This window comes from Myxocyprinus asiaticus, chromosome 9 (assembly GCF_019703515.2).
Source record: "Myxocyprinus asiaticus isolate MX2 ecotype Aquarium Trade chromosome 9, UBuf_Myxa_2, whole genome shotgun sequence".
In the NCBI taxonomy this organism is placed as follows: Eukaryota; Metazoa; Chordata; class Actinopteri; order Cypriniformes; family Catostomidae; genus Myxocyprinus; species Myxocyprinus asiaticus.
Genome location: NC_059352.1, coordinates 40,837,228 through 40,863,904, shown reverse-complemented (window position 1 = coordinate 40,863,904; position 26,677 = coordinate 40,837,228). Strand labels below are relative to the sequence as shown.

At 37.9% G+C, this 26,677-nt stretch overlaps 1 protein-coding gene and 1 long non-coding RNA gene across 9 annotated transcripts in view; one reads left to right on the top strand and one right to left on the bottom strand.

Moving 5' to 3' along the window:
* The window catches only part of gulp1b (GULP PTB domain containing engulfment adaptor 1b), a 93,147-nt gene that overhangs the window by 20,130 nt on the left and 46,340 nt on the right, over positions 1–26,677 (bottom strand). For 6 of the 8 annotated variants that reach the window (XM_051706282.1, XM_051706290.1, XM_051706283.1 and 3 more), the window contains one exon: positions 3,279–3,362. In XM_051706282.1, coding sequence (XP_051562242.1) covers positions 3,279–3,362 — 84 coding nt within the window. Of the gene's footprint in view, positions 1–3,278; positions 3,363–7,515; positions 7,616–26,677 lie in introns of all 8 variants that reach the window. The other 2 variants (XM_051706286.1, XM_051706288.1) reach the window with 1 other exon arrangement.
* LOC127445869 (uncharacterized) lies at positions 18,743–26,470 on the top strand. Its single transcript, XR_007898059.1, has 3 exons — positions 18,743–18,811; positions 24,639–24,803; positions 26,390–26,470. It is a non-coding gene; the product is annotated as an uncharacterized LOC127445869 (long non-coding RNA).

Sequence of the window (26,677 nt, the reverse complement as noted above, 5' to 3'; positions counted from 1 at the left end):
AGGCTGGTTTGGTTTGATGGTTTTGAGCACTTTTCAGCTGATGAAGATAAGAAGCAATTTAAACCAGCTTAAATCAGCTAAGACCAGTAAACCACCATAGGCTGGTTTCAGCGGGGGGGTTTTTTTTTTTTGCATAAAGAGTTGATACAGTATAAAAGTACTGATTTACTTCAGCTTACCAAAATACTAACACATTTCATTTAAAGGAATAGTTCACCCAAAAATGAAAATTCTGTCATTATTTTCTCAAGCTCATGTCGTTCCAAACTCGTATGACTCATACGCAGTAAAAAATGTAGCTTATGTGTTAACTTGGTGTTAAAAACACAGAAAGTTCTCACATGAACACCTAAGCCACTGTGAACAAGCTTGTCTTAAATTTCAGTTTTTTTCTCAACAAAACCTATCATGTGTCTTCAGAAAACTTGGAATATTCTTGCTACTTTTGGGTCCTTTATTAAGCATCAAAGTGAGTACAACTGCCATTGAATTGATAAAATGAACCAGAATATTCATTAAAATTATTCCTTTTGTGTTCTGCCTAAGAAAGTCAGAAGAGTTTGAAATGGCATGATGGTAAGTAATTATGACAGATTTTACTATTCATTCAACCAGGAAGGCTTCATACACTTGATGACACATTATATAATATTATTGAACACATTCTAAATGTTTCTGGAAGATGTAATTATAGAACATTTTAATGAGAATATATGACATTTATAATACTTCCAAGGGTGGACCAAAATTATTCTTGCGCTCTCCAGCCTGAGTTTTGCATGTAATATTTTTTCTGGTGAAATTTATTACACTATAGAACACATCTTATAAACCAGCACTTCTGCACTTTTTAATTTTCCCAATCCATAATAAATATGGGTTGGATAAATACATTTTTTTCCTCAGTAAATGTTTTGTCATTTTTGTTTAATGGGGAACCATAAATAATTCAAACTCTCCGGTCTACAGTATTTATGCCTAAAACCTTTACTATTCCCTTTGAATCCTTCGCCATTAACATGGTGCATTTAGCACTTCAATTTACTCTTTACAAAGAGCAAAGTGTCCCTCAGCGGCTGTAAAGGTCAATGAATCTGAAGTCTCATGTAACTTCTAGTTCGTTAAGCAGCATCACCTTGTGGAGAAGAGAAATCATGTGTAAGAGTGTGTGTTTGGACTTGGACTGAACAATAATTTCAGCCAATAACTGAAACCAAATGGAGGGCTATGAAATATTCAAACCACACAATGCAGTGTCTGCTGCTGGAGATAAACTTGCCAAATGTAGGTTGTGACCACACAAGCAAGTACAGAGGCTATTTTCAGAATCAGAATCAGAATGAGCTTTATTGCCAAGTATGCTTACACATACAAGGAATTTGTCTTGGTGACAGAAGCTTCCAGTACACAACAATACAAAACAGCAACAAGACTTTTAAAAAATAAATAAAAATTTAATAAAAAATAAATAAATATTGAAAAGGAAAAAAGTATATAAAGAATACACAATATATACACATATATACACTACCGTTCAAATGTTTGGGGTCACTTGCCTGAAATGATTCTCATGATCTTAAAAACCTTTTGATCTGAAGGCGTATGCTTAAATGTTTGAAATTAGTTTTGTAGACAAAAATATAATTGTGCCAACATATTAATTTATTTAATTACAAAACTAAAATTGTATATTTCTATTATTCCACAGTTGTGATGACTTTACTATCATTCTAAAATGTGAAAAAAAAAATAAATAAATAAATAAATAAAGAATGAGTAAGTGACCCTAAACTTTTGAACGGTAGTGTATATACACACACATACATACATATACACACATACACATATATACACATACATACATACATACATACACACATACACATACGTAGTGCAAATCTAAATACAAATCGGTTACATACAGTGCAAGGGAATGTAATGGCAGAAGAGGTAGGATGTTTTGGATAATATAAAAAGACTAAGCTGTGTATTGCACATTAATTATTGCTCAATGGGGCAGTTTTAACTGTTCATGAGATGGATAGACTGGGGAAAAAAACTGTTCCTGTGTACCTGATGGTTCTGGTGCTCAGAGCTCTGAAGTGTCGGCCAGATGGCAACAGTTCAAAAAGGTACTGGGCAGGGTGAGTGGGGTTCAGAGTGATTTTTCCTCACTTTGGAAGTGTGTCACCAGATAATTTTGTCACCACCATTAATAAAACATTAGGCTAGAAGGCAAACTATCTGTGGGAGGTACACTCACTACAAACATGAACTCTGTCACATATGAAACCAGACCTGTCTGCGGTTTTCAAATTAAGCAACATGTGTGTATAGGGGGGTTTTGGAACTGGAAACGAAAGGGAAGACATGAGTGCCAGAAATGTGGGTTTTTGCATAATTGAGCTACAGTCTTAATCAATAATGCACAAATGCATAATTTAATATTTAAAGGAAGGAACACTTAAAAATATATATATATATTTATTTCGTCTGACTAAAATCAAACTTTTAGCGGCCGTTTACACAACAACGTTTTCAAATAAAAACGGAAAACTTTTTACGCGTTTTGGCTGTTCGTTTACACGACAATGGCATTTTGGGGCCTGAAAACGCAAACTTTTGAAAACGGGTTTCAAAGTGCAAGTTTTTGAAAACGATGCCGTTATCATCTCCGTGTAAACGTACAAAAATGATTTGTGAAAACGATGACGTCATGCGCACACGTATTACGTGTTCAGTCTACAGGCATGCGTGCGAGTACTTCAAAACAACACGCGAGACATTCAAAACTACAATGGCGGACTACAGGACTGTGTTTGTGCCGCTCAAGATTTTGAGTCTATTGACGCTTCTCCAGCAAAGTGTAGCTTTGTAAACGTGTAAAAAGTGTAAACTACGACCAGCGATCACCATCTTCATTGTTTGTATTCACTGCTCTGTGGAAGAGTGCTTATGTGCACAGTGTTTCTTTACAAAGTGTCATGCATAATACAGCATTTTTAGTCGTTTTCACGGATCCGTGTTAACAGGGATCGTTTTGACAACGTTGTCGTCTGTACGCGAAACTTTGCAAAAATGCAAAGGAAAAACGTTTCCGTTTTTAGTATATCGTTGTCGTGTAAACGTACCCTTAAAGTGCATGTAAACGAGCACCTTCCTACAGGCTGTAGTTCAACCAGCCTGCATAAACGAACATTCATCTTCATCTGTCAGTCAGTCAGTCAGTCATGTTGGCGTATTGGTAGCTGACATTGCGGGAACATCTATTTTCTTACCCTTTCTCCTGGTAAAAGCCCTGTTCATTCTGTTGAGTTTGAGAAGTGCTTGTGTGGTGAGGACAGACTCCAATGATAACCCACCTAAATAAAGCACAGAGGAACAGAATGACATGCAAAACATCCAAACAATTGCCTATTTGAAATCTAATTGAAAGCAGAGAACAGCTTTCTCCATGGTAACAGAGATCAAATGCCTGCCCTGCTTAACAGACCAGCATAGATCAGCATGAACCTAGGCTGGTTTGGTGCTGGTCTGACTGATAGATAATGGACAACCAGCATGGTTTTCGGGTGAAGCTGGTTGACCAAGGAAGTCTTGCAGGGTAAGCTACTTAACCCGCCTATGGTATTGAAAAATGGCACCTCTCTTTGTTATTTGCGGTCATTTTTGACCGGAAGGGTCAGATGTGTAACCCTTTTTTTTTTTTATGATGATAATGATACCATTTTTTTCTTCCCTGAAGAACAATAAAATGATGCATTTCTTTTGGGATTTTATTCAATTTTATGCTTATTTACATGTAAATTTAAAAAGTATAACATTAATTTGCATATACAAATAAGAATTTTTTTTTTATTCAGAACCTACACTTCTATAAGTTGAAACATGAAGAAAATATGACAATGTGACATAAATTGGAGGCAGATTGCTGCCATCTGGTGAACAAAATATAAATAACATGCTCTCTAAAACCATGTCATGGCAGTAACAGCCAGTAGATGGCTTGTTGTAACCTAATTTTATATTTTATCACAAGATATGCATTTGGATATATATTTAGACATTATCAAACAAACATTTGTCAAAGTTTAGCATTTACTTTTTGCAGTTAATGTCATTATGTTTGCAATCAAAACTGACCATGGTGTTACAATAAGACACAGAATAAGCATTTTTCTACCAATAATTTATTTCAAACATAAAAATGTAATAACTCAAAGTAAATGCATAATAATGTAAAGAAAATGAACAAAGAAACAGAAATAAACTGCAAAATTCAGACAAATTAAATTAGAGTATAAAACAGAAGAATCGGAGTAAACATTTTGCAATTTTAAACTTTCTATAGAATTTTTTATTTTTTTGCAAACGTGTGTGTGTGTGTGTGTGTGTGTGTGTCAGATTGCCATCATCAGCTGGAAAAAAACAGATAACTTGTAATGCCAACACTGACCAAAAGATGGCTGTAGAACTCAACTTATTAACGAATTTATTGATTGTATTTGACAGATTAAAAAACTCTTTCCCATTCATTTCAATGGTCGGTCAATTTTGACCATGAATACCAAAGGTGTCACTTTTTTTTTTTTTTAACGACCACATTGAATTAAGCCAAATGTTTTTTTGTTTTTCTATGTTCAGATGGCAAATAGAGGAAAAGTGTGTGGAGAACGTTTGGGAACCAAGAACTGGTTCTGAATAAGAACGTAAAATAATAATAACAGAACAGAACATACAAGCATGTTATTTTGTGATTTGAGTTAATGGGGGAAATTGTGTTTGTATATTGTTCGGCAGCCCTGCGTTTCAGAAAATATTTTCCGGAAGAAAAACACAATGTGTACGGATTGTACATATTTTGATTCAAGAATGTTATATTGTAATGCAGGCTTGCTTACGTCACCAGTTATGTTGTATTTGCCAGATGTAGTAGACACACCCATCCCTACGATTTTTACAGACATTGCTTATCCTGTGCGAATCGACGGTAAACATTACAGACGTCCACAGTAATAATTACTTCACAGACATACTTTATGTCTGGAAAACTAAAACCATCAAAATAGGGCTTTAAATGAGAGCAATTACTTGGTTGTTAATATGACAATGTGTAGTTAAAGATACACTTTATGAGTTTTGTTTTAATTAGTGGTATTTTATAAAAAAAATAATGAATATATGAAATATCTTAATTACAAAAGTCTGTGTAAACACACCTTTTGCAAGAATCTGTTCTGTTAAAATATGAAATTATCTCAGAATTTGGTAACAGGCTGCTGAGAGGAGTAAATCCAATAAGAATTGCATTTCTTATTTCCATATATTTCTTCTCCAAGTGTTCTAAAATAATCTTTAATAGATCTCAAATCATTAAGAGGAATAGGAATCTTTTAATTCCTTATGATTCCCATGATCCCTAGTGTGGAATTATATGGGTGGAACTACAACATGCATAACTGGTCATGGTGGTTGGAGATTCAATCCCAGGTTGGGTGATCCAGAAAGTAGAGAGTTAGTGAGATTGCAATACTGCAATCAACACTGCACCCTTGAGTAAGGCACTTAACACAACCCCAGGGAGAGTTTGCTACTGAAAAACTTTCCTGCCAATTAGTGCTGTATGTGTCACTTGCACTTTTTTTTGGAGTGTTCGATGACAATGCTGTGCAAAACTGACTAAAAATATTTTATACCCACTTTGAAGTTCCCTTGCACAGTTTGCAATAGGTAAAAACATATAGCTACCCTTAGTCACTGGGGTGATGCCAATTCATACTTTTGCTGTGGTGTTTGGATGATGTCTAGCCCGATGAGTAAGATGACACAGAAATAGACAAGATCAAAGACTCAAAGAAATGTTCAAAGCTGAGGATGTCAAAAACACTGAATCAAGCACACTCTCAATATCAAAAAATAACTTCCTGAGGGCCAATCCGCCTGCATGAGAATAAACATAGCTCAGAGACCCCACGCAATTGACATGCCACAAACGAAGTACAATCTAACCTTCGTGCCATGCAAAACACATTATCTTTTAGTTTTATTGCTGCAACAATTAATCACAAAGACTGAACGCTGCAAAGGCAGCAATGGAATATTTTATTCTAACGTTGCCTGCCACTGAGCGCTTTACGCCTATCAGTTGATGTGATTTGATGCTAAGCTTCCAGAGCATTCTGCTGGTTCTGTGCCACGATTGGCTCAATCACACAAGCAGGAGTCAAGTGGCTTCTGTAAAGCTGTAGTTCTCAGAACTATGAAGCCCTGAACAACTGGGGAAACACACACAACTCTTCCTCTTGTCAGAGTCAAAGCTTTGCTCTCTGACTGAACTGCAGCACTAAAGACCCTCAAAATACTTCATCTTGGGCCAGCACTTCAGGCTGTCAATCAAGAATTATCCTCAGAGGAGGGAATGAGAAATAGAAAATATTGGAAATAGGGTGATAGGAAGAGAGAAGACCAATTTGACAGTTTGTGTTTAGGAAAGTTGCTAAGCCTGAGTTTTTCTCCTTGAAGTGCAGCTCAGTCTTTTAGTTCCAGAATATCATTCATCTAGGATGAAGGTGAATGACACTATGATCTGAGAGAGAGAGAAAAAAAAAGAGAGGTGAGAGCAACATGCTAAAAATACATGTGAATGGATACATTAAAGAGGCAATTTTTAAACTCATGTGTTTGTGAAGGGATTAGCAAGGATTTATTACCCTTGAATGAGCATGACAAACGGTTTTAAAATTGCACATTAAATCTCACATCGTTGACACAAGGCACGTGTTGTTAAAGGAGAAACTCCAAAACTACTTTCAAGTTGCTGTGTATTTCACATGGCCCTAATTAGTGTGGCCCTAAATGTTTGAGTTCATACAGAAATCTCTGACTATTATTTGCAGTTTTGAGACATTGTTGAGATCTCTTCTAAAACTCTAGAGAGCAGATTCCTGGGGTCTTTTTCTCAAGAGAAATATCTGCGCAGACAGAGACATTAGCAAAAGTATTGATTTGTTTCCATTTAATCTCATTTCTGTCTAGGAGAAACAACAGAGAGATTAAAGAGATCTCCATAGTTATTTTATTCCCCATTTCTTCCCTTTTTGCAAAAGTCAAACCAAGTGGCCCATAACTACAAATCACTTCTTAATTCTCAGAAGTAAATTTCTTAACCATTTTCTGCAATTACATTCAACAAGCTGGTGCCAAGGTAATTTTTAGTGGATGTACTGTATGTCTCAAATTTACACAGGTGCCCTAATTGAGTAACAAAACGTGCAGTTCATCACATTAACTATGAAAATGCTCCACTAAGATTTACAACCAGAACATGTCCAAATACTTTATCTTAATTTTAAACAGTGTATCTACTGTACTATCTGATTTAGGTTAACAAACTTCTTTTTGTGATTTTTTTTTTCTTGAAAAGTTTGCTTAGCTTAACTTTTTTTAATAAATGCCACTTGGTTTGATATTTTTTGTATGTCATATATATTTATACATTTTTAAATGTACAAGTACCTTTGGGGGCCACTATATGTGACAGGAATTTCTGATCACATGAGATGAACTCTATGACTCACTTGACAGATGTGTTTGTTTTGAATGCTTAAAGGTCAACCTGCAATAAAAAAAAAGAGCACCATTGGGCTACACAATATAACCTTCAAAAACTGGAAATAAATTTGACATTGATGCAGAACAGGAAGCTGAAAGACTAATGGCATCTCATTATGATATGGTGTCACTTGCATAAGCAAATAGGCCTATTTTTTCTCAATATTTCTGCAGGCAGAATATGTGCATTAGAAACCACAGTAAATGTTAAACCGGTGTTACTTGTTTGTTAAGCCTACTCACACAATTAGCCTTACCCATCATTAAAGATTGCATTGCAGTATTTTCAGCTGTTGTGACAGGCAAACAAAGGATATATGTAAAATTATTCAGGAGAAATACATTTCTTCTGCTTAGGAGAATTTCCATTCTTGACAAGACCTTAAGACCCCTATTTGACTCCATTAAATTTACTTGCTCTTCTGAAGTTATACGAGCGTCTCAGACAAGCACTGTGCGAGTTCTTTTGTGATTGTGTTATCAATGAAGAATGAGGCTTTAAAAATTTTTTTTTATATATATATATATATATATATATATATATATATATATATATATATATATATATATATTTAAATAAAAGCAGAGATTTGACAAACGTAAGATAATTGGTTTAATTATATTCCTCATGCAGGCTACGGCTCAGTGGCCTGAGTCTGAAAAACATTCTTGACAAAGTCATTTAAAGTTGAGGTGCAAACCAGGCAGAGAGCACCGGAAGCAATCTCATTTCAATCATCTTCCATTACAGGATACAGATCAAATCATATTTAGCTGCAGATTTTAAATGGTGCTGGAATTAAGTGCAGTGATTCCCAAGGATCAAAGTGGAGTGGTGCACATACACACATACAGGTAACTGACACAGGGATCAAATCTTGACTAGAAGATGCTGGTGCTCTGAATCTTCATGAAGTTTTAATGGGGTGCACTTGTAATACTACTCCTTCAGTCTTTTTTGTGCAATGTATGCTAGTTATTTGTAATCTCTGCAAGGATGGCAAGCTTGCATATGGAAGATGGCTTGAATGATGGAAGCTAGATCCCTACGAACTTCTATGTTTTTATTTGGTGTCATTTTTCAACTGAAACTGTAAAATAATACAGCTGATAAGGAATGTGATAATTTTAATGATTTCTTGATACATTCAATCAAGTAATTTCATCTGAAGTGCAGCTCAATGGAAATTCTGGAATTTCTTCTTTTAGATGCCACTTTTAATTTGACACCCACAAAAACAAGGCTGTAAAAGGGGTGAGGTCCTATCTTAAGGTCTACATATATTCTAATTTTCCCAATTCATGTTTTCTGGAGTCCCCTAAAAATTTGTGAAACAACCAGGGGTGTAAAGTAATTGAGTAAAATATTTAAGTATTATACTTAAGTAATATTTCTGGGGATTTGTACTTTACTCAAGTGCAATTTAAACTGAATATTTGTACTTAATTACATTTCCAAACCAAAAATAGTACCTTTTACTCCTTACAATTTTATTTAAACTTGAAAAGTACTCACTAAATTTTTTAAGAAAATTTACTGGACTGAAACAGCCCTTTCACTGCATTTGACAGATGACAGACCAGAGGTCAGTCATTTCAAATGGAGTGTCACATGGCGGCTGTGTGGAGTTTCGACCATCTGCAGAGGCAGAATTTCAGATCTGATTTGAGCTTTGGATACGTTGAAATATTTGTGTGACTAGACCAAATGTGACTGCCTGACTTGAACATGAATGTGATGTATTCATTCAAAACTATGAGCACGAAGTGAGAAAAACCAACGGTTTTTGTCCTAAACTTTATTCGAAACGCCTGCTACTTCTATAGATTGGACAGTTATGAAGTAAAAAATGATCATTCATGTTGCAAATATATATATATATATATATATAAACAAAAGGATTTCATAATTAAATGTGTACATGTCATTTATTTCTACACTTGCCTTCATATTTAAATCATATCTATGAATTTTTACGCCATATTTACTGAATTATTATTGTTGTTGTTAGGCAACTATTAATTACAATAATAACAATAAAACCAGCGATGATAATGATGATAATAATAATAAAAATAAAGGTAAATATTAATTATCATCCATCTGCTCACCAGCCAGGTTTGGTAGAAAACCTCAGAAAACAATTCACAAAACCAACAACATTACTAACTTTCTTCAAAACCTCATTTGAATTTTTTTAATCTTTCACTGTGTCTCAATGGGCTGGGTGCTCTGACATCGCAATTCATGAGTGCCTTCTCCCATACAATGAATATTGCGTGACTGTGGCAACGTGAAATAAAATAAAATTCTGTGGTTCATTACATGTCTCAGGGTAGTTCCGAAGTGAAATGTTCTCCTGAACAGATGAGGTTTTTAAGGTTAATGTTCTATCAAGATTTAAATCAACAAAACCTACCTCCCTATCCTAAACCTTAAACCTAACCATACTGTCATAAAAAGCAAATGTGACATGAAAAACACAATTTCTGATGCAACCACATAATTTTGTGGTGCTTCTATAACACTTTTGGCTCACATGTCAACTCACGTGATCTTCAGGACACGTACCCCAGTCCTTTGTATCACATATGCAATACTCTATCAGTTGAGCTACTGCACAGTTTGATCACACTTAAAAAAGCTAGTAAATGTTGTTGGTTATGTAATGCAAACATTAAAATGAGTCATGCACTGTAGTAACAGTGTTTATTTGTCATAAAATGCCACTGTGTGAGGAACAGAGCAAAAATTATGTGTTTATGAACTGATAGTTTTGCCATTTTACTCGTGATTTGAGTGAAAGGGGATAAAAGTCATTGTTGTTTTAGTACCTCTAGTGTTAATTCCACCTGAAAATTGCTGTGATATGTACAACAGGCCACATAAAAATCATTTTGCAAAAATTTTGTTATTGTAATGTGATTTTTTATGATTTTTAAAAAATGTCAGAGACAGTAAAAAGGTGACTTAACAAACAAATCGAATTTAACAACGTCCCTCCTCAACAATCTCCTCTCTTGATTTCACTCTAGCTAGGAAAAAAGATTCTTTTTATTTTTTTAATACTTAAGTACAATTAAATGTGAATACATTTTTACTTTCACTAAAGTATGTTTCTGGCTAGATACCTGGACTTTTAATTGAGTACAATTTTCACTCAGTAACCTTACTTTCACTTAAGTATAATTTCTGAGTACTTTTTACACCCCTGGAAACAACACATAGTATGAATATCAGATGGCCCCTCTCTCCATCCTCGGGGCACCAGCTAAAATATTTCTCTTTAACAATATAAGAATGATCCAAATGGACCATTCAATAAATTAGAAATATGTAAATTTGAGGGAGTTGGTCATCTGATTAATCTGAAGGATTTGTAAGATTCAAACTAACCTTTAAGCCCTTACTGTATTAAGGAAGACACAGTTGCAATAAAATGAATGTTATTTAAAAAAAGACACACAAGAAAAATTAACAACTACTAAATGGTACTAATGTGCTAAAAGATAATATAAATGAATAGGTAAATAAAGTGCATAATATGTAAAGATGCAAGTGGTTGAATTGGAAGTAGCAGTGGAAGAGGACGACTATTATTATTTTATGGAAAGATAAATAGCTGTTTCTTTGTTAATTAATAAGGTACAAACCTTATTTCTAATTAAACAAATAACTAAAAGTTAAACAAAAAACTGAAGTATCCGTATAGTAACCATGGTTCCCTATCTGTCACTCACTCGACGTTGTGTCGATGTAGTGACACTAGGGGTCACTCTTGGGAGCCCGAAACACCTCTGGTCTTTGATAAAAGGCCAATGAAAATTGGCGAGTGGTATTTGCATACCATTCCCCCGAACATATGGTTATAAAAGGAGCTGGTATGCAACCACTCATTCAGATTTTCTCTTCGGAGCCGAATGGTCGATGCTCACTGCGCTGAATTCCCACGGCTGTTCATTCACCTCTGCTGGATCTGACAGCGCATTTCAGCGGCTTCTCCCCCTCTGCACTGGTGCACTGCAGAGAACGCCCCTGGGCGCTTCGACAGAAATAAAAGAATATATTCTAAAAAATAGTATATTCTAAAAAAAGGCACCTTTTACTGCCCAGTCCCGATCTTTCAGCTCCCCCGCCCTCACTACCCTCGATGGTGGGGCGCCAGGGGCTATACGGCGATCCCCCTGGTGGATAAGGCGCTCGTGGTGCACCTATGCCCGCGGCTCTCCTGCAAGTCCACCAAGCCAAGGCGCTAAAGGAACTGCACGAGGGTAGTTCCGCCCCGGAATTGATGCAGGAGCTGTGCTCGGCGACTGACCTCGCTCTCCGGGCGACGAAGGTCACGACGCGGTCTCTTGGTGGCTCTGGGTTGGCACATCAACTGCCTTGAGTTGCTGGCAATTCTACTCGCCCTGCAGAGGTTTCGGCCGTTGATCCAGGGCAAGCATGTGTTAGTTCGGACAGACAACACAGCAACGGTAGTATACATCAACTGTTAAGGCGGTTTTCACTCCCGTTGTATGTCACAACTCGCCCGCCGTCTCCTCCTCTGGTGTCAGCAGCACCTCAAGTCACTGCGAGCCACTCACATCCCGGGCGACCTCAACACTGCAGCGGACACGCTGTTATGGCTGGTTAACCTCAGGGGAGAGTGGAGACTCCACCCTCAGGTGGTCCAGCTGATTTGAAGTTGATTTGAGCAGGCACAGGTAGACCGGTTCGCTTCCCAAGAATCCTCCCACTGTCCGCTCTGGTACCCCCGGACCGAGGCACCTCTCGGTACAGACGTGCTGGCACACAGCTGGCCCCCTGAACTACGCAAATATGCGTTTCCTCTAGTGAGCCTACTTGCACAGACCCTGTGCAAGGTCAGGGAGGATGAGGAGCAGGTCATCCTGGTAGCACCCTACTGGCCCACCCAGACGTGGTTCTCAGACCTCACGCTCCTCGCGACAGCCCCCCCCCTGGCGAATTCCCCTGAGGAAGGACCTTCTTTCTCAGGGACGGGGCACCAACTGGCACCCGCGACCAGACCTCTGGAATCTCCATGTCTGGCCCCTAGATGGGATGTGGAAGACTTAAGTGGCCTACCACCCTCGGTGGTAGACATGACCACTCAGGCTAGGGCCCCCTTTACGAGGCGCCTGTATGCCTTGAAGTGGCGTCTGTTCGCTAAGTGGTGTTCTTCCCGACGCAAAGACCCCCAGAGATGCGCAGTCGGATCGGTGCTTTCCTTCCTGCAGGAGAGGTTGGAAGGTCAGCTGTCCCCCTCCACCTTGAAGGTGTATGTAGCCGCTATAGCGGCACACCACGACACAGTTGACGGTAAGTCCTTAGGGAAGCATGTCCTGATCATCAGGTTCCTGAGAGGCACCAGGAGGTTGAATCCCTTCAGACCGCACCTCATTCCCTCATGGGACCTCTCTGTAGTTCTTCAGGGTCTATGGAGAGCCCCCTTTGAGCCGCTGCAGTCAGCTGAGCTTAAGGCACTCTCTTTAAAGACTGCCCTCCTGACTGCGCTCACCTCCATCAAGAGGGTAGGAGAACTGCAAGCGTTCTCTGTCAGCGAAACGTGCCTGGAGTTCGGTCTGGGCTACTCTCATGTGATCCTGAGACCCCGACCGGGCTATGTGCCCAAGGTTCCCACGACCCCTTTTAGGGATCAGGTGGTGAACCTGCAAGCGCTGCCCCAGGAGGAGGCAGACCCAGCCCAGACATTGCTGTGTCCGGTGCGTGCTTCACGCATATATTTGGATCGCACGCAGAGCTTTAGAGTCTCTGAGCAGCTCTTTGTCTGCTTTGGTGGCCAGCGGAAAGGAAGCGCTGTCTCCAAGTAGAGGATCGCCCACTGGGTCATTGACGCCATAACAATGGCATATCATTCTACCAGGAGTGTGGCGGCCTCCTGGGCCTTGACCAGTGGCGCCTGTCTAACAGACATTTGCAGAGCAGCAGGCTGGGCAACACCCAACACCTTTGCGAAGTTCTACAATCTCCGGGTGGAACTGATTTTGTCCCGTGTAGTGGCAGGCACAAGCAGGTAAGTTTGGGACAGCTGGCCGGGTGTATCGCTTGTGCATAGCACCTTTCACCTCCCCTGAGCTGAAGACGTGTGCTGTTAATTCCCAGCAGTGTTCACAAACTGTGTTCCCTGGATGATTTCCTCCAAGCCCTGTGGCAGACGAGTTTGCGGAGAAAATCGCTGCCGGCTCAGTACATGTGCTAACTAAGCCCTGTACTGGGGTAGGTGCTCTGCATGTGTTGGTTCCCCATAGGTAACCCCATGTGACATATAACTTCCGCTAATTCGTTTCCCTGTTGGTAAACTGCGTCTTCCTTGGGCAGAGGCCCCTCTGCCCCAGTCACCATGTTTGTAGAAACTCCTCCCCCGTAGGGTAGGACCTACCATGGGACTTCTCCACATGACATACTTCCGACAAAGCTCGGCAAGACCATGTGATGTATTTCCACTCAAATACCCCCAACATCTCTGGGAGGGGTGTGGTCTCCACGGTGTCTTCCCCTTGGGAGGGACACCCCCCCGACGTAGACCTGGTGGCGCCAGTCGGTTAACTCTTTTTTTCTGGGGAGAGGAAAAAAAGAGAGGATAAGAGGCCACAACTGGGCTAGCCTGTCTCTATCTTTTGGGCAGTTGACTTCCGTTCGACACTCATAACAGCGTTGGGGGAGGTTACGTGTCGGCCTGGTGCGCTGGCTACGAGGCACTCGGTGGTCTGCCCATCACACACCGCCAGTTCAGGTAACACAGTTCAGCCAGTTGTGGCGTTTCTTATAGGGACCCCTAGTGTCACTACATCGACACAACGTCGAGTGAGTGACAGATAGGGAACGTCCTGGTTACTTGCGTAACCTCCGTTCCCTGATGGAGGGAATGAGACGTTGTGTCCCTCCTGCCACAATGCTGGACTACCTGCTGAAATGGCCAGGACCTTGTCTCGGCTCCTCAGCACAAAACCTGAATGAGTGGTTGCATACCAGCTCCTTTTATACCCGTATGTTCGGGGGAGTGGTATGCAAATACAACTCGCCAATTTTCATTTTATCAAAGACCAGAGTTGTTTCGGGCTCCCAAGAGTGACCCCCTAGTGTCACTACATCGACACAACGTCTCGTTCCCTCCATCAGGGAACGGAACTTACGCAAGTAACCAGGACGTTTTATTATAGTAATATTGTAGTAACCATGACTGTATAGACTTAATTTTGTGGTTACTATGGTTTTACTAAAAATACATGAACCATGGTGAAACTATGGTTACTATAGTAAAACTGTGGTGATTATTTGTAAGGGCAAACTTGTTGAAGTGTTTACCAAATTTAGTATTCTTTCTTTGGATTTGGCAGTAGTATTTTTTTTCTGAACATAGCCAAACCATACTGAAACAATGACCCTAAAACCATGATACAAACCAAACCATTACAAATTTGCACCGTTACACCCTTAGTATATCTATAAGTACATTGTATCAAATGCTTAAGTACACAGTAGTTAACGACACCTAATATAAATGTGATCCGAGAAAGTAATTTGTCTACTCTCAACATCACATGGGAAATCATGGGAGCCCAGAGAAATATACAGTCAGGGGGCCCATAATTCCTTGCTACAATCCTGCCTGTTGTGCTGAATTCCATGCAGGTGCCACCAAACGGTGATTGTTCATGCCCCGAAAATCGCTTGCACTGTGCTTTGACATCACATCTCTTTTGATCTCTGGCTATTGAGATATTATATTTGCACAGAAGTGAAAGAAAGCTGTTTTGGTCTCAGTATTGTTAAGGTTAGGATAAGGTTTAGGGTTTCAGAAAATCGGACGCTCTGTGCCTTTCACGTTACATCCATTCAAAGAAGTAAGTGAAAGAACACTTTGATATAGGATTACCACATTAACATACCATTGAATTTACATGGTGCTTTCAGGTAATGGTACATGTCTAAAAAACATGGTAATGCCATGGTGTGCTTTCATGTAAGCTACTAAGTGTTTTGATACACTTTTGGTTGGAAAATGTCTTTATCTGCAGTAGTCATTCAGAATCTGCACACGTGTTGAACTTAATAAATACTTTCTTCATCACTGGCAAATGATAGGGTGCATTTGCAGGTTTGGTTTCCATTGATTGTAGATAAATATCGACTGTAATGAAGTATTTTGATTCAGCAGCGTGAACATGAGCATTCTGAGTCATTCATATTTAGGCTACTATTTTTCATAATCATTTTCAAAAATTCATTCAGATTAATTCCAATTAGATTCGAGGACCGGAACTAACTGTTTTATATATATATATATATATATATATATATATATATATATATATATATATATATATATATATAAAACTTTTTTTTTTTTTTTTTGCAGTGTAATTTTAGGCTACATGGGTTCCTTTCCTTGTCGACTAATAGCTCAAACAACACATCAACTAATCGATTATGAAATTGGTAGTTTTGCACATCCCTACATTTTACCTGCAATTTCTGTATTACAGAGTGAAAGAATTGTCATGTTAGAATCTAATGTCAAATTGGTGAATGCATTAATTGCGTATAAAAAACAACATGTTATATAAACTAATTGCATGCGTTAAGGTGTTAATTTCGACAGCTCTAATATGAATATGTGAACTAGTTGTTCACAGAAAGTGACAGTCAAAACGCAACCCACTGTTGTATGCATGGTAAATAAGAAAAAGTCTACAAAAGGTATGCATAGGTTGGGTGCAATGTTAAGTTTCATCTGTGGAGCACCACACAATTAATAAAACAGTAAAATGAGTTTACATTACAGCTATGGAGACCAAATGTGAAGCATATAACCTCATTATCAGGACAGTTAAGAAAGTCAATTAGGCTGTAAATCAGCAGACAGGATAATTCAGAGTTGAATATGTAGCATGATGTCCTGCTGTATTGGCAGAAACACTGAAGACAATTTTAAAAAGTCTCATCAAAATCTTCAGCCAGTACTTCCTCAGGTAGGGACAAGGACTTTCCAGGATGCAATACATACCTGTAGTTGTAGTATATTTTCCATTTCCATACACAGTATTTACAAAATAATGTAACATTTTTCTGTTGGACCTTGGACCTACATAAGTGTATTAAGCGGCATAATGTACAGTCTGCATGGTCATTATCTCAAAATAAACAAGACCCCACTGATCACCCTTTCAGGGTTTATTTTGTGTTGATGGTTAACTTTACAATATTCTGCTTATTCCACGGCTAAAAGTCATTATTTAGATTTTTTTTTTTGGGACCAATCGATTGACTAATCATAATCAAGTATTCCAAAGAGCCATGCAGTATAAACTTTAAACAGGCTTTGTGTTGTATAACAAAAAAAGAGTTGCTGGTTGGACAGAGGGTTTATTTAGCAGTTATGGCTCATAATAAGGAACTGACCCTAATCCCGCATAAAATGTTACTAACCAATCCTACTTTAGCAATTATTGTCATCCGCCATTTTCATCAGATAAGCTTTTTCTAATAAGAGTCTATAAAAGTGTGTTTGGGTAGTTTTAAGCAGTATTATAGTAGGAAAAATAAACGAAAATTAAAATGTGTAACATCAGTAAGGACTAGAGATGTTCCGATAATGGTATTGGAATTGGGTTCAATAATGCTCTCATGTACTTGTACCCATGCATGTACAAATGTCTTTGCGCAAACATTTTAACAATTTCTTTGAAGAAAATTTCAAAATGCTTTGCAATGTCACTTATTCCAGCTCACCTAAAAATAACATCCATTCAGTTTATCAGAATGTTTTGCCAAAAAACCCGCAGTTCATTGCAATCTACCATTGATTCCTATGGGAAGTTCAGCAAAGCTTGTCTAAGCGAGCAACGGTAACGATAAAAGGTCAATTGACACTTCAGTGTAGTGCTAATAAATCGGTCAGTGGGACAGTGTATCGATGAGTAATACTTGCATGTTTATTGGCCCCAGTGCATAACTGAACACAAACCAGTCGACACTCCAGTGCTGCTTAGGTCTCGTGGGCAGTGGCATAATCTTGACAAGACAAAGCGCTCTAGAATAATGAAGCAGGTTCATAAATCTTAGCTGGTGACTGGGAGCACACGTTAAATTTGTTTTTATAATTTTGCTCTAATCTTCATGGCTGTTTCTGCATGATAAGGACTTCCCCTGGTGAAATGGTGCAACTTTTCTAGTCACTATAAATATGCCCATATTTTACTGTCAGGCATTGATTTCTGAGGGGCCTTTTCCTCTCCTCCACATGAAGCAGTAAAACAGCTCAAGGACACACTAAACCAATTTCAGCCATTCTGCTTATATTTCTTCAAATAAATTCGAATGAGTGTGAAGCAGGGGGAAAAGGCAAAGCAAACTTTGTCTGAAGTGGTCCTGTCAAGGTTGATAGAGCTGTAAGCCCCTGCCAAAGCAATAACTGTTTTGTTCTCATTAGTCAAAAAGGAACCTCAGATAATGAGATTTATTGAAGCCATCTAAGAGAAACAAAAGTTTACTGCATAAACAAGGAAACAAGGGGTGTATCGGACTTGACATAAACCAATAAGTAGTGTAGACAGTCCACAGCTGTTCCTTGCAATACATTATCAATGCAATAGAGGAAGCCTAGACAGAAACAAAAGCAGGAATTACAGAACTAATATAACAAGTGAGTTTAGCATAATCAGTCTATAAAGGTGTGATATTGTCTCTAACAGGAAAATAAATAAATATCAGAGCATGTCAGAGCTGCTTTCAACTGCAGTTTGCTAAAAGTGAAATGGCGCAATTACATTTACGTAGATGCACATATTAGATCAATATTTGTATTAGCGTTCTGCACCAGCTAATCGACAATTAAAAACACTACTCGAATATCGCAAATTTATTTTCCTTTGCGCATTTACCTGCCGTGGGCAACACTGAATCTAACGCAGTTACATTTTAGTTCACTGAGGGGTGCTGTGGATGTGTGTCATTGTGGTGTTGGATGAGAGAAAGAGACATGATGGTATCTTTGTGTACTTTCAAGCAAAGCCAAGTGTGGCAATACTTGTAATATTTTGATTCTTTTTGAATTCTAATCTGTTGGTATTCGGTTCTTGTTGGATTCATGCAACCAACAGACAGGGATCTGTTTTTACGGTGGAAAGGAAATGCAAAGCGGTATGAGAAACACGGAAGCTTATAAGACCGGTATGTGCATTAAATATCTGAAAACGGTCAGAGCTCATTTTATAAAAAGCCAACTTTTATAACTTTTTTATTCTAAATAATAACATGTGAAATGATAAATGTGATAGCCTTTATGTACAATCAGAGTTTATATATGTGCATTACCTTAATGGCGACATAATTGGTTTCTATGTAAGCTCTGGGTGAGTGCAAATGTTTTTTACTGTTATTTTAAAATCTTTTTTATTATTATTAATGCATATAGTTCATTTCATTTTTTCCCAAAAGAAAAGTGGTTTGTTGAAGTTAGTTAACTTTTGTGAATAAAACAAAATATAAATTTCACCTTGAGCAATTGATTTCTAATTTTTTGTGGGTAAATTGGTCCCAGGTACACCTGAAATTTAATCTAAGCACAAAAGTGACTTTTCTAGCAGAATTCTCAGACTACCTGTGTTAACTGAGCGTCTGATGTGCATGCTTCTCATCTGTGTCACTCCATGTTGATATCAACGTTCCGATTCCTCTTAACGATTCTAGTTCCGATTCCTCTTAACATTTCTTTCAGTACTTTTGAGGAAGAATTATTTGAAAATAAGAAATACTATTCTTATTGCATTTACTGCCCTCAGCAGCCTGTTCCCAAATGATGAGATAATTTCAGATTTCTACAGAGCAGATATAACAAATAAGAAATAAATTTAATACAATTATTGTAAATAGCATATTGCCATACTTTTTAGAGGTATAAATGCAATCCAATAATTGATCCTAACTATATAGAAATAAAAAATCTAAACAAACAACAATGTGATAACATACAGTATTTATATCATACATTTTTTATTCTATAAACTTCCACTGGTAACATAAAAACTGTGTATCTTTAACTAGGCTACACATTGTCATATGAACAACCAGTCAATAACTACTCTGCCTGAGTGAAGTCTCAAAGGTCTGGAGTACAACATTAAATAAACACAGTAACAGTTCCAGAGACAGTTTTGACTGTGTTATATAACCTAATTTTGTCCTTTAGGCTAGTGAGAATTCAACAGTTCTTATTTATTTTCTAGTTGGACATTCATAACTTGTGCATCAGTATACACTGCTGAGCCCAAATAGTATGACCACCTGCCTAATATGCTGTTGGTCCTCTGTGTGTCGCCAAAACAGCGCCGACCCCTGAAGGTGTCCTGTGGTATCTGGCACTAAGACATTAGCAGCAGACCCTTCAAGTCCTGTAAGTTGCCAGGTGGAGCTGCTGTGGATCAGACTTGTTGGTCCAGCACATCCCACAGATGCTCAATTGGATTTGGAGGGCAGGGCAACACCCTGAACACTTCATCATGTTCCTCAAACCATTCCAGTACAATGTGTGCAGTGTGGCAAGGCACATTATCCTGCTGAAACAGGCCACTGCCATCAGGGAATACCATTGCCATGAAGGGGTGTACCTGGTCTGCAACAATGTTTAGGTAGGTGGCACGTGTCACATTGACGTCCACATGAATGGGCGGACCCAGGGTTTCCCAGCAGAACATTGCCCATAGCACCACACTCGCTCCACCGGCATGTTGTCTTACCACAGTCAATCCTGGTGCCATAACTTTGCTAGGTAAACGGCGCACACATACACGGCCATCCATGTGATGTAAAAGAAAACGGGACTCATCGAACCAGGTGACCTTCTGCCACTGCTCCAAGGTCCAGTTTTGACATTTGCGTGCCCATTGAAGGCACTTTCGACGGTGGACAGGGGTCATCATGAGCACTCTGACCGGTCTGCAGCTACGCAGCCCCATACACAGCAGGGTGCGTTGCACTGTGTGTTGTGATAACCATCATTAAAATTTACTGTGACTTGTGCCAGAGTAGACCTTCTGTCGGTTCGGACCAGACGGGATATCTTTTGTGGCCCTTGTGCATCGATGAGGCGTGGGTGCCCAACATTCTGTTGCCGGTTTGTGGTTTGTCCCTTCTCGGACCACTGTTGGTAGGTACTCACCACTGCTGACCAGAAGCACCCCACAAGCCTTGCCCTTTTCAGAGATGCTCTGACCCAGTCGTCTGGCCATAACAATTTTGCCCTTGTCAAAGTTGCTCAGGTCTTTACTCCGGCCCATTTCTCCTGCATTCAACACGTTGACTGCGAGAACTGATTGTTCGCTTACCATCTAATCTACCCAGACCTTGACATGTGGCCTTGTTAGGAGATCAAATTTATCCGCTTTACCTGTGAGTGGTCATATTGTTTTGGCTCATTTGGTGTAAGATTAATTCATTGACTGCCCTGACTGATGTATAAGTGTTTTTTATTCACTAAAAAGTACCTGCTCATAAAAGTCATTTGTTAGGGAATCGGACTGTACCGGAAGCTGCGGATGTTTTGTGCTGTATATTCAAAAGAACTGGCTCATAAGTGTAATTCATTTGGGAATCGGAAACACTGGGTGTGCTGTGTATTTCATGATGTAGATTCAAAAGAGCTAGCTCATAAAAGTCATTAGTTCGGGAATCAATACACTGGCCACGCTGCGTGTTTTAAGCTGTAGATTCAGTAGGGGGCAGCGCTGCCGCTAAAACGCGCTACAGGAAACACTGTCAGAGCATTTTAGTACAGGGTTCAGCCCGCATCGGCAGAAAATTGCACATGTGAGAACCATTAATGGAACCGAAAGTCATGAAAATCATATGGTTCTGGTATTTAAAAAAAATAGGGCCAGTTCTGAACAAGCTTTTTTTTTTTTCACCCCAATTTGGAATGCCCAATTCCCAATGCACTTTAAGTACTCGTGGTGGCGTAGTGACAATCCGGGTGGTGGAGGATGAATCTCAGTTGCCTCCGAGTCTGAGACCGTCAACCCGCACATCTTATCACTTGGCTTGTTGAGCGCATTACTGCGGCGACATAGCGCGTGTGGAGGCTTCATGCCATCCACCGCGGCATCCATGCACAACTCACCACGTGCCCCACCAAGAGCGAACCACCATGTGACTCTACCCTCCCTAGCAACCGGGCCTATTTGTTTGCTTAGGAGACCTGGCTGGAGTCACTCAGCACGCCCTGGGATCGAACTCACGAACTCCAGGGGTGGTAGACAGCATCTTTACTCGCTGAGCTACCCAGGCCCCAAGTTTTTTTTATTTTTTTTATGGCCGATGCGGATGTCTAGAGAGCAGGATGGCTTATAAGCCGATATAATGCGATAAATATATATCACACAGTACATGACACGTATATAAAATTGCATAAAAATGTAAGTAATTTTTATTTGGCATAATATTTACTCAATTTCACACAAAACTTTAACTTTGATGTTAAAATAATAAAAATGTTAAAATCTGTAAAAGAAAAAAAATAAGTGTTTTAGATAGTACATAGCAGCTTCTCTTGGTATCTGTTTAGTCATCCCATATACATGAAGAAATTGATAAAACATAAAAGGAAGGAAATAACAACAGTACACATAGTAATCCAGTCACCACGACTGATATGTGCACATTAGCATTTTTCTCACAAATACAACTTATACACTTATAATAACAGCTAATAATAATAATAATAATAAAAATATTTTCCACAATCGCTTGCAGAATTGCTATGCAGTCTGGTTAAACCCTCAAGACTTGTTCTGAAAACTGAAGGAAGTATTTTTGAGTTTCTGTTTGTAGCTGAGTTGATAATGGCCTTTTTATGCATTGAAACACTCTCATTCATTCTACTATCCACAAAAAAAAAAAAAAAAAAAAAAAAAACAGTGTTATGGTGTATTTTAGATCCAAATAGTTACTTTTAGTGGCCAAGCATATTTGGAATTACGCAAATGTGCAAACAGAGATTCTAGAGCACTGTACAGTATTTATAATGCGCTCAGCGAATGTTGGAACACCGATCTGAACTCAAGAAGGAATTTGTGTGTTTTTACGCACAGAACCACTTTTAAAACACTACCATGAGCCTCATGCATGCTCAGAGTATGTGTAATACACTACACTGGACAGATCTGCACACATACAGTAAGCACAGCAAGCAGCACCTGCAGGATATTTATTCAATTAAATTATAGCCCTTGCAGTTTAATAATTGCAATTTAATAAAGGTCATATCGCAATTTCGATTTTATTTTGATTAGTTGTTCAACCCTAAATATTACATATTGTGGCCACTGTAAAAATAATAATATTTATTTATTTATTTATTTTTACAGTTTTTACCAATAAATGTACATTTTTTAACAGGAAAATGTTATTAAAATTACAAGTATAAACTGTTTATCTAAATGTGTCACGTGATTTAACAAAAAAATTCTGTATAAATGGAATACATTAATATCTGTTTTTTAACAGCTTTTAAATGACAATTTTAACAAAACTAACCATAAAAACAAAGTATTCTTTATTGACAAAAGTAGCATAATTTTCTCTAATTTTGCAAAAAATTGCTTTTGTTATGGTGATATATCACTGTCAAATACATAAAAATACTGATAATAATACATTTAAAAATTTATAATTGCAAGAAAATATATGACTAAAGAAATAAATATTTTGTAATTTTGCATAACTTAACCTCTACTTTATATACATAAACTGAAAAAACACAGGTATTGACTATCCTATGAGAAAAAAAACTACATTTTATCACTACATTTGTATTAATTTATAGCTTTCCATGTTATAAAAACCTGTGTAAAACCATAGAGTTAAATAAAATAAAAAAGTTAATAACTGTGTTTCACGCTTCCTTACATTTATGACATGTAAATCAAGCATAAATTACCCATCACTACATTCCCCTATCACTATCATTCCAAAATACAACGCATAATGCCAATTAAAAAGGATTTGGCCTGAATGAACAAAATTAACTTGCTGTGTATTGAAAGAATCAATTAACATTTTTATGTGATGTGCAAAGCAAAGCAAATATCTATTTATTTATTGTACCATACGTGAAAAAATCAGTTTGCATGTATTTAAGGTTTACATGCATGTAGTTTCTAATTAGAGGAGTTTTATTTTGGAGAAGGAATATATTTCTGTTTAAACACATGCTTATGATTGGATGCTGTCTCTTGAATGGATTCAAAAGTAAGTAATTTCATGTTCAATCATAACTTCTGTTATTACTTTTGTAATACGGGAACTACACAAATATTACATTTAGATGTATTTACATAAATATCCCAAACAGTCCTTAATGTTGGAAGGAGACATACAGCAAGTTGCTGGTTTAGGTAACTGAAGTAACTTCTTAGTTTAACTTCAGTTTAATTATTATATTTTAGGATATGTAGAATACAAAATGAACAGCAACAGTTATCTAAAGAGCGTTTGTTTTGTCCGTCTACAGGATAGTATTTTAAATGATGCAGCACGTGCTAAACTTTAGCAGCTCCTCTGTGTATCGACAGAGGTACAATTTCTACATTTTACAAGCATTTTAACATTGAGGAATTTTTGTTTAGTGGAGTTAGCCTGTGATTCTTTAGATTAAATTACGTTTTTTTTTTTTAAGGTTACTGTTGTGTAATTTAACTAATAGACTTATATGCTATTCATTTTTCTCCCCATTCTAAAGAATATTGAGAGCTTAAAGGACTTGTTTGGACTAGTTTCCCACCCTAGTTTGAACAAGGTGGATGTATTTTGTTGTTCGCATGGTACAAGTTTCCGAAGTAAGTAACAAGTGTGTGTGTGTGTTTACTGTAAAATAGCCATATTTCTTTATTTGATCTAAATGGGCAACATCAACTGTTGTGTACATGCACAAGTTTGATCATTTGTAGGGATGTCTTTCAATCCACTGTGAATGTAACTAGCCTTTCTTATCTCTCTGTTTCAGGTTTTTGCTAAGTAGCGCTTTACAAACCAGAATCGACCAAACACACGTATGCAGAACTTAATCGGCACAGTCTTCGCTGATGACTATATATCTCGTCAGAATACATTGGAGTTGGAAAAGACTTCTGGAGAACTAGCTGAGATTCTCTTGATTCGTTACTTATAGGTATTATGGTCTTAGTTGTTTAACATTGTTCTGTGGTTCAACAGACCTTCATTTTACACAGAATAATTTGAGCCTGTCCCAAACTTAAAGGGATAGTTTATTCAAAAATAAAACCTCTCTCATTTACTGACCCTCATGCCATCCCAGATGTGTATTACTTTTTTCTCCTGTACACAAGATTTTTAGAAGAATATCTCAGCTCTGTCGGCCCATACAATGCAAAGGATACCAAAAATTTAAAACTCCAAAAAGCCCATAAAGGCAGCACAAAAGTAATCCATACGACTCCAGTGGTTAAATCCATATCTTCAGAAGCGATATGATGGGTGTGGGTGAAAAACAGATCAATATTTAAGTCCCATTATTTTAACTATCGCTTCAGAAGATATATATTTAACCACTGGAGACCTATAGATTAGTTTACCCAAAAATGAAAATTCTCCCATCATTTACTCACCCACATGCCATCCCAGATGTGTATGACTTTCTTCTGCTGAACAGAAATGAAGATTTTGAAAAAGAATATTTCAGCTCTGTTGGTCCAATCAATTCAAGTTAATGATTGTTGATAAAAGTAATCCATTTGACTCGAGTGGTTTAATCAATGTCTTCTGAGGTGATCTAGTTGGGTTTTGGTGAGAACAGACCAAAATAAAACCCCTTTTTCACTGTGCATCTTGCCATTGCAATTTCTAAGCCCAATCATGATTTCAAGCTCGATTACACTTCCTGGTGCTTAATGCATTTATACAGCACTAGATGGCGCTATAGGAAGTGTAATCGAGCTTGAAATCATGATTGCCAAGGAGATTTATAGTGAAAAATTCATTATATTTTGGTCTATTCTCACCTACAATAAAACCAACTGGATCACTTCAAAAGATATAGATTTAACTACTGGAGTTGTATGGATTACCTTTTATGTTGCCTTTATGTGCTTTTTGGAGCTTAGGTTTTGGTCCCCATTCACTTGCATTGAATTAACCTACAGAGCTGAGATATTCTTCTAAAAATCTTTGTTTGTGTTCAGCAGAAGAAAGTCATACACATCTGGGATGGCATGAGAGTTAGTAAATGATGAGAGAATTTTCATTTTTGGGTAAACTATCCACTTAATGGTGAGAGTACTGAAAATTTGTATTCACATGTTATGTTAGAATATGTTTATGTTATAAGCCCAGACAGAATCTGTGCGTGCAGAAAACTCAGCAGAATTGTAACATTACTCATTTCTTAAATGTTCTACATGTTCCAAATTACTTGCATGTTGTTTATGACATAGTTTGGCTAATTGTGTGATGCTTTTAGAAACCATTAAGAGTACAGTACTTTCAGGTTCATTTAACACATTTTACCATGTTTAAATCCCATCCACAAAATTCTGCAGATTTTCCCAAAACATCAGCCAAAAATGTCTATAGATTCTGTCTGGGCCTAAGCTTACCTATCTTCAGACTAGTGTGAAGGTTACAAAAGCTATGAACTTGGGTGGGAACTGAAGGGTTTTAGATAATTCACAATGATTAGACTGAATAACACATTCAGCATGTTCAACATTTAACACTAGATTAAAAATGTACTTTCAGGATCAAAAGTGTCCACACAAGTCGAACCACTGTGCTTCGTGCACGTCCTGTGCTGCTGAGAGAAGGCGCTTCAAGTTTCTTCAAAACATGCAGGGTAAATTACTTTATTCACACATTTCTAAATCATTTAACCACTTTTGAAACTTAAAGGAACACCTCGCCCAAAAATGAAAATTCTTTCATTATTTACTTACCCTCATGCCATCCCAGATGTGTATGACTTTCATCTACAGATCACAAACAAATATTTATAAGAGTATTTCAGCTCTGTAAGGCCATACAATGCAA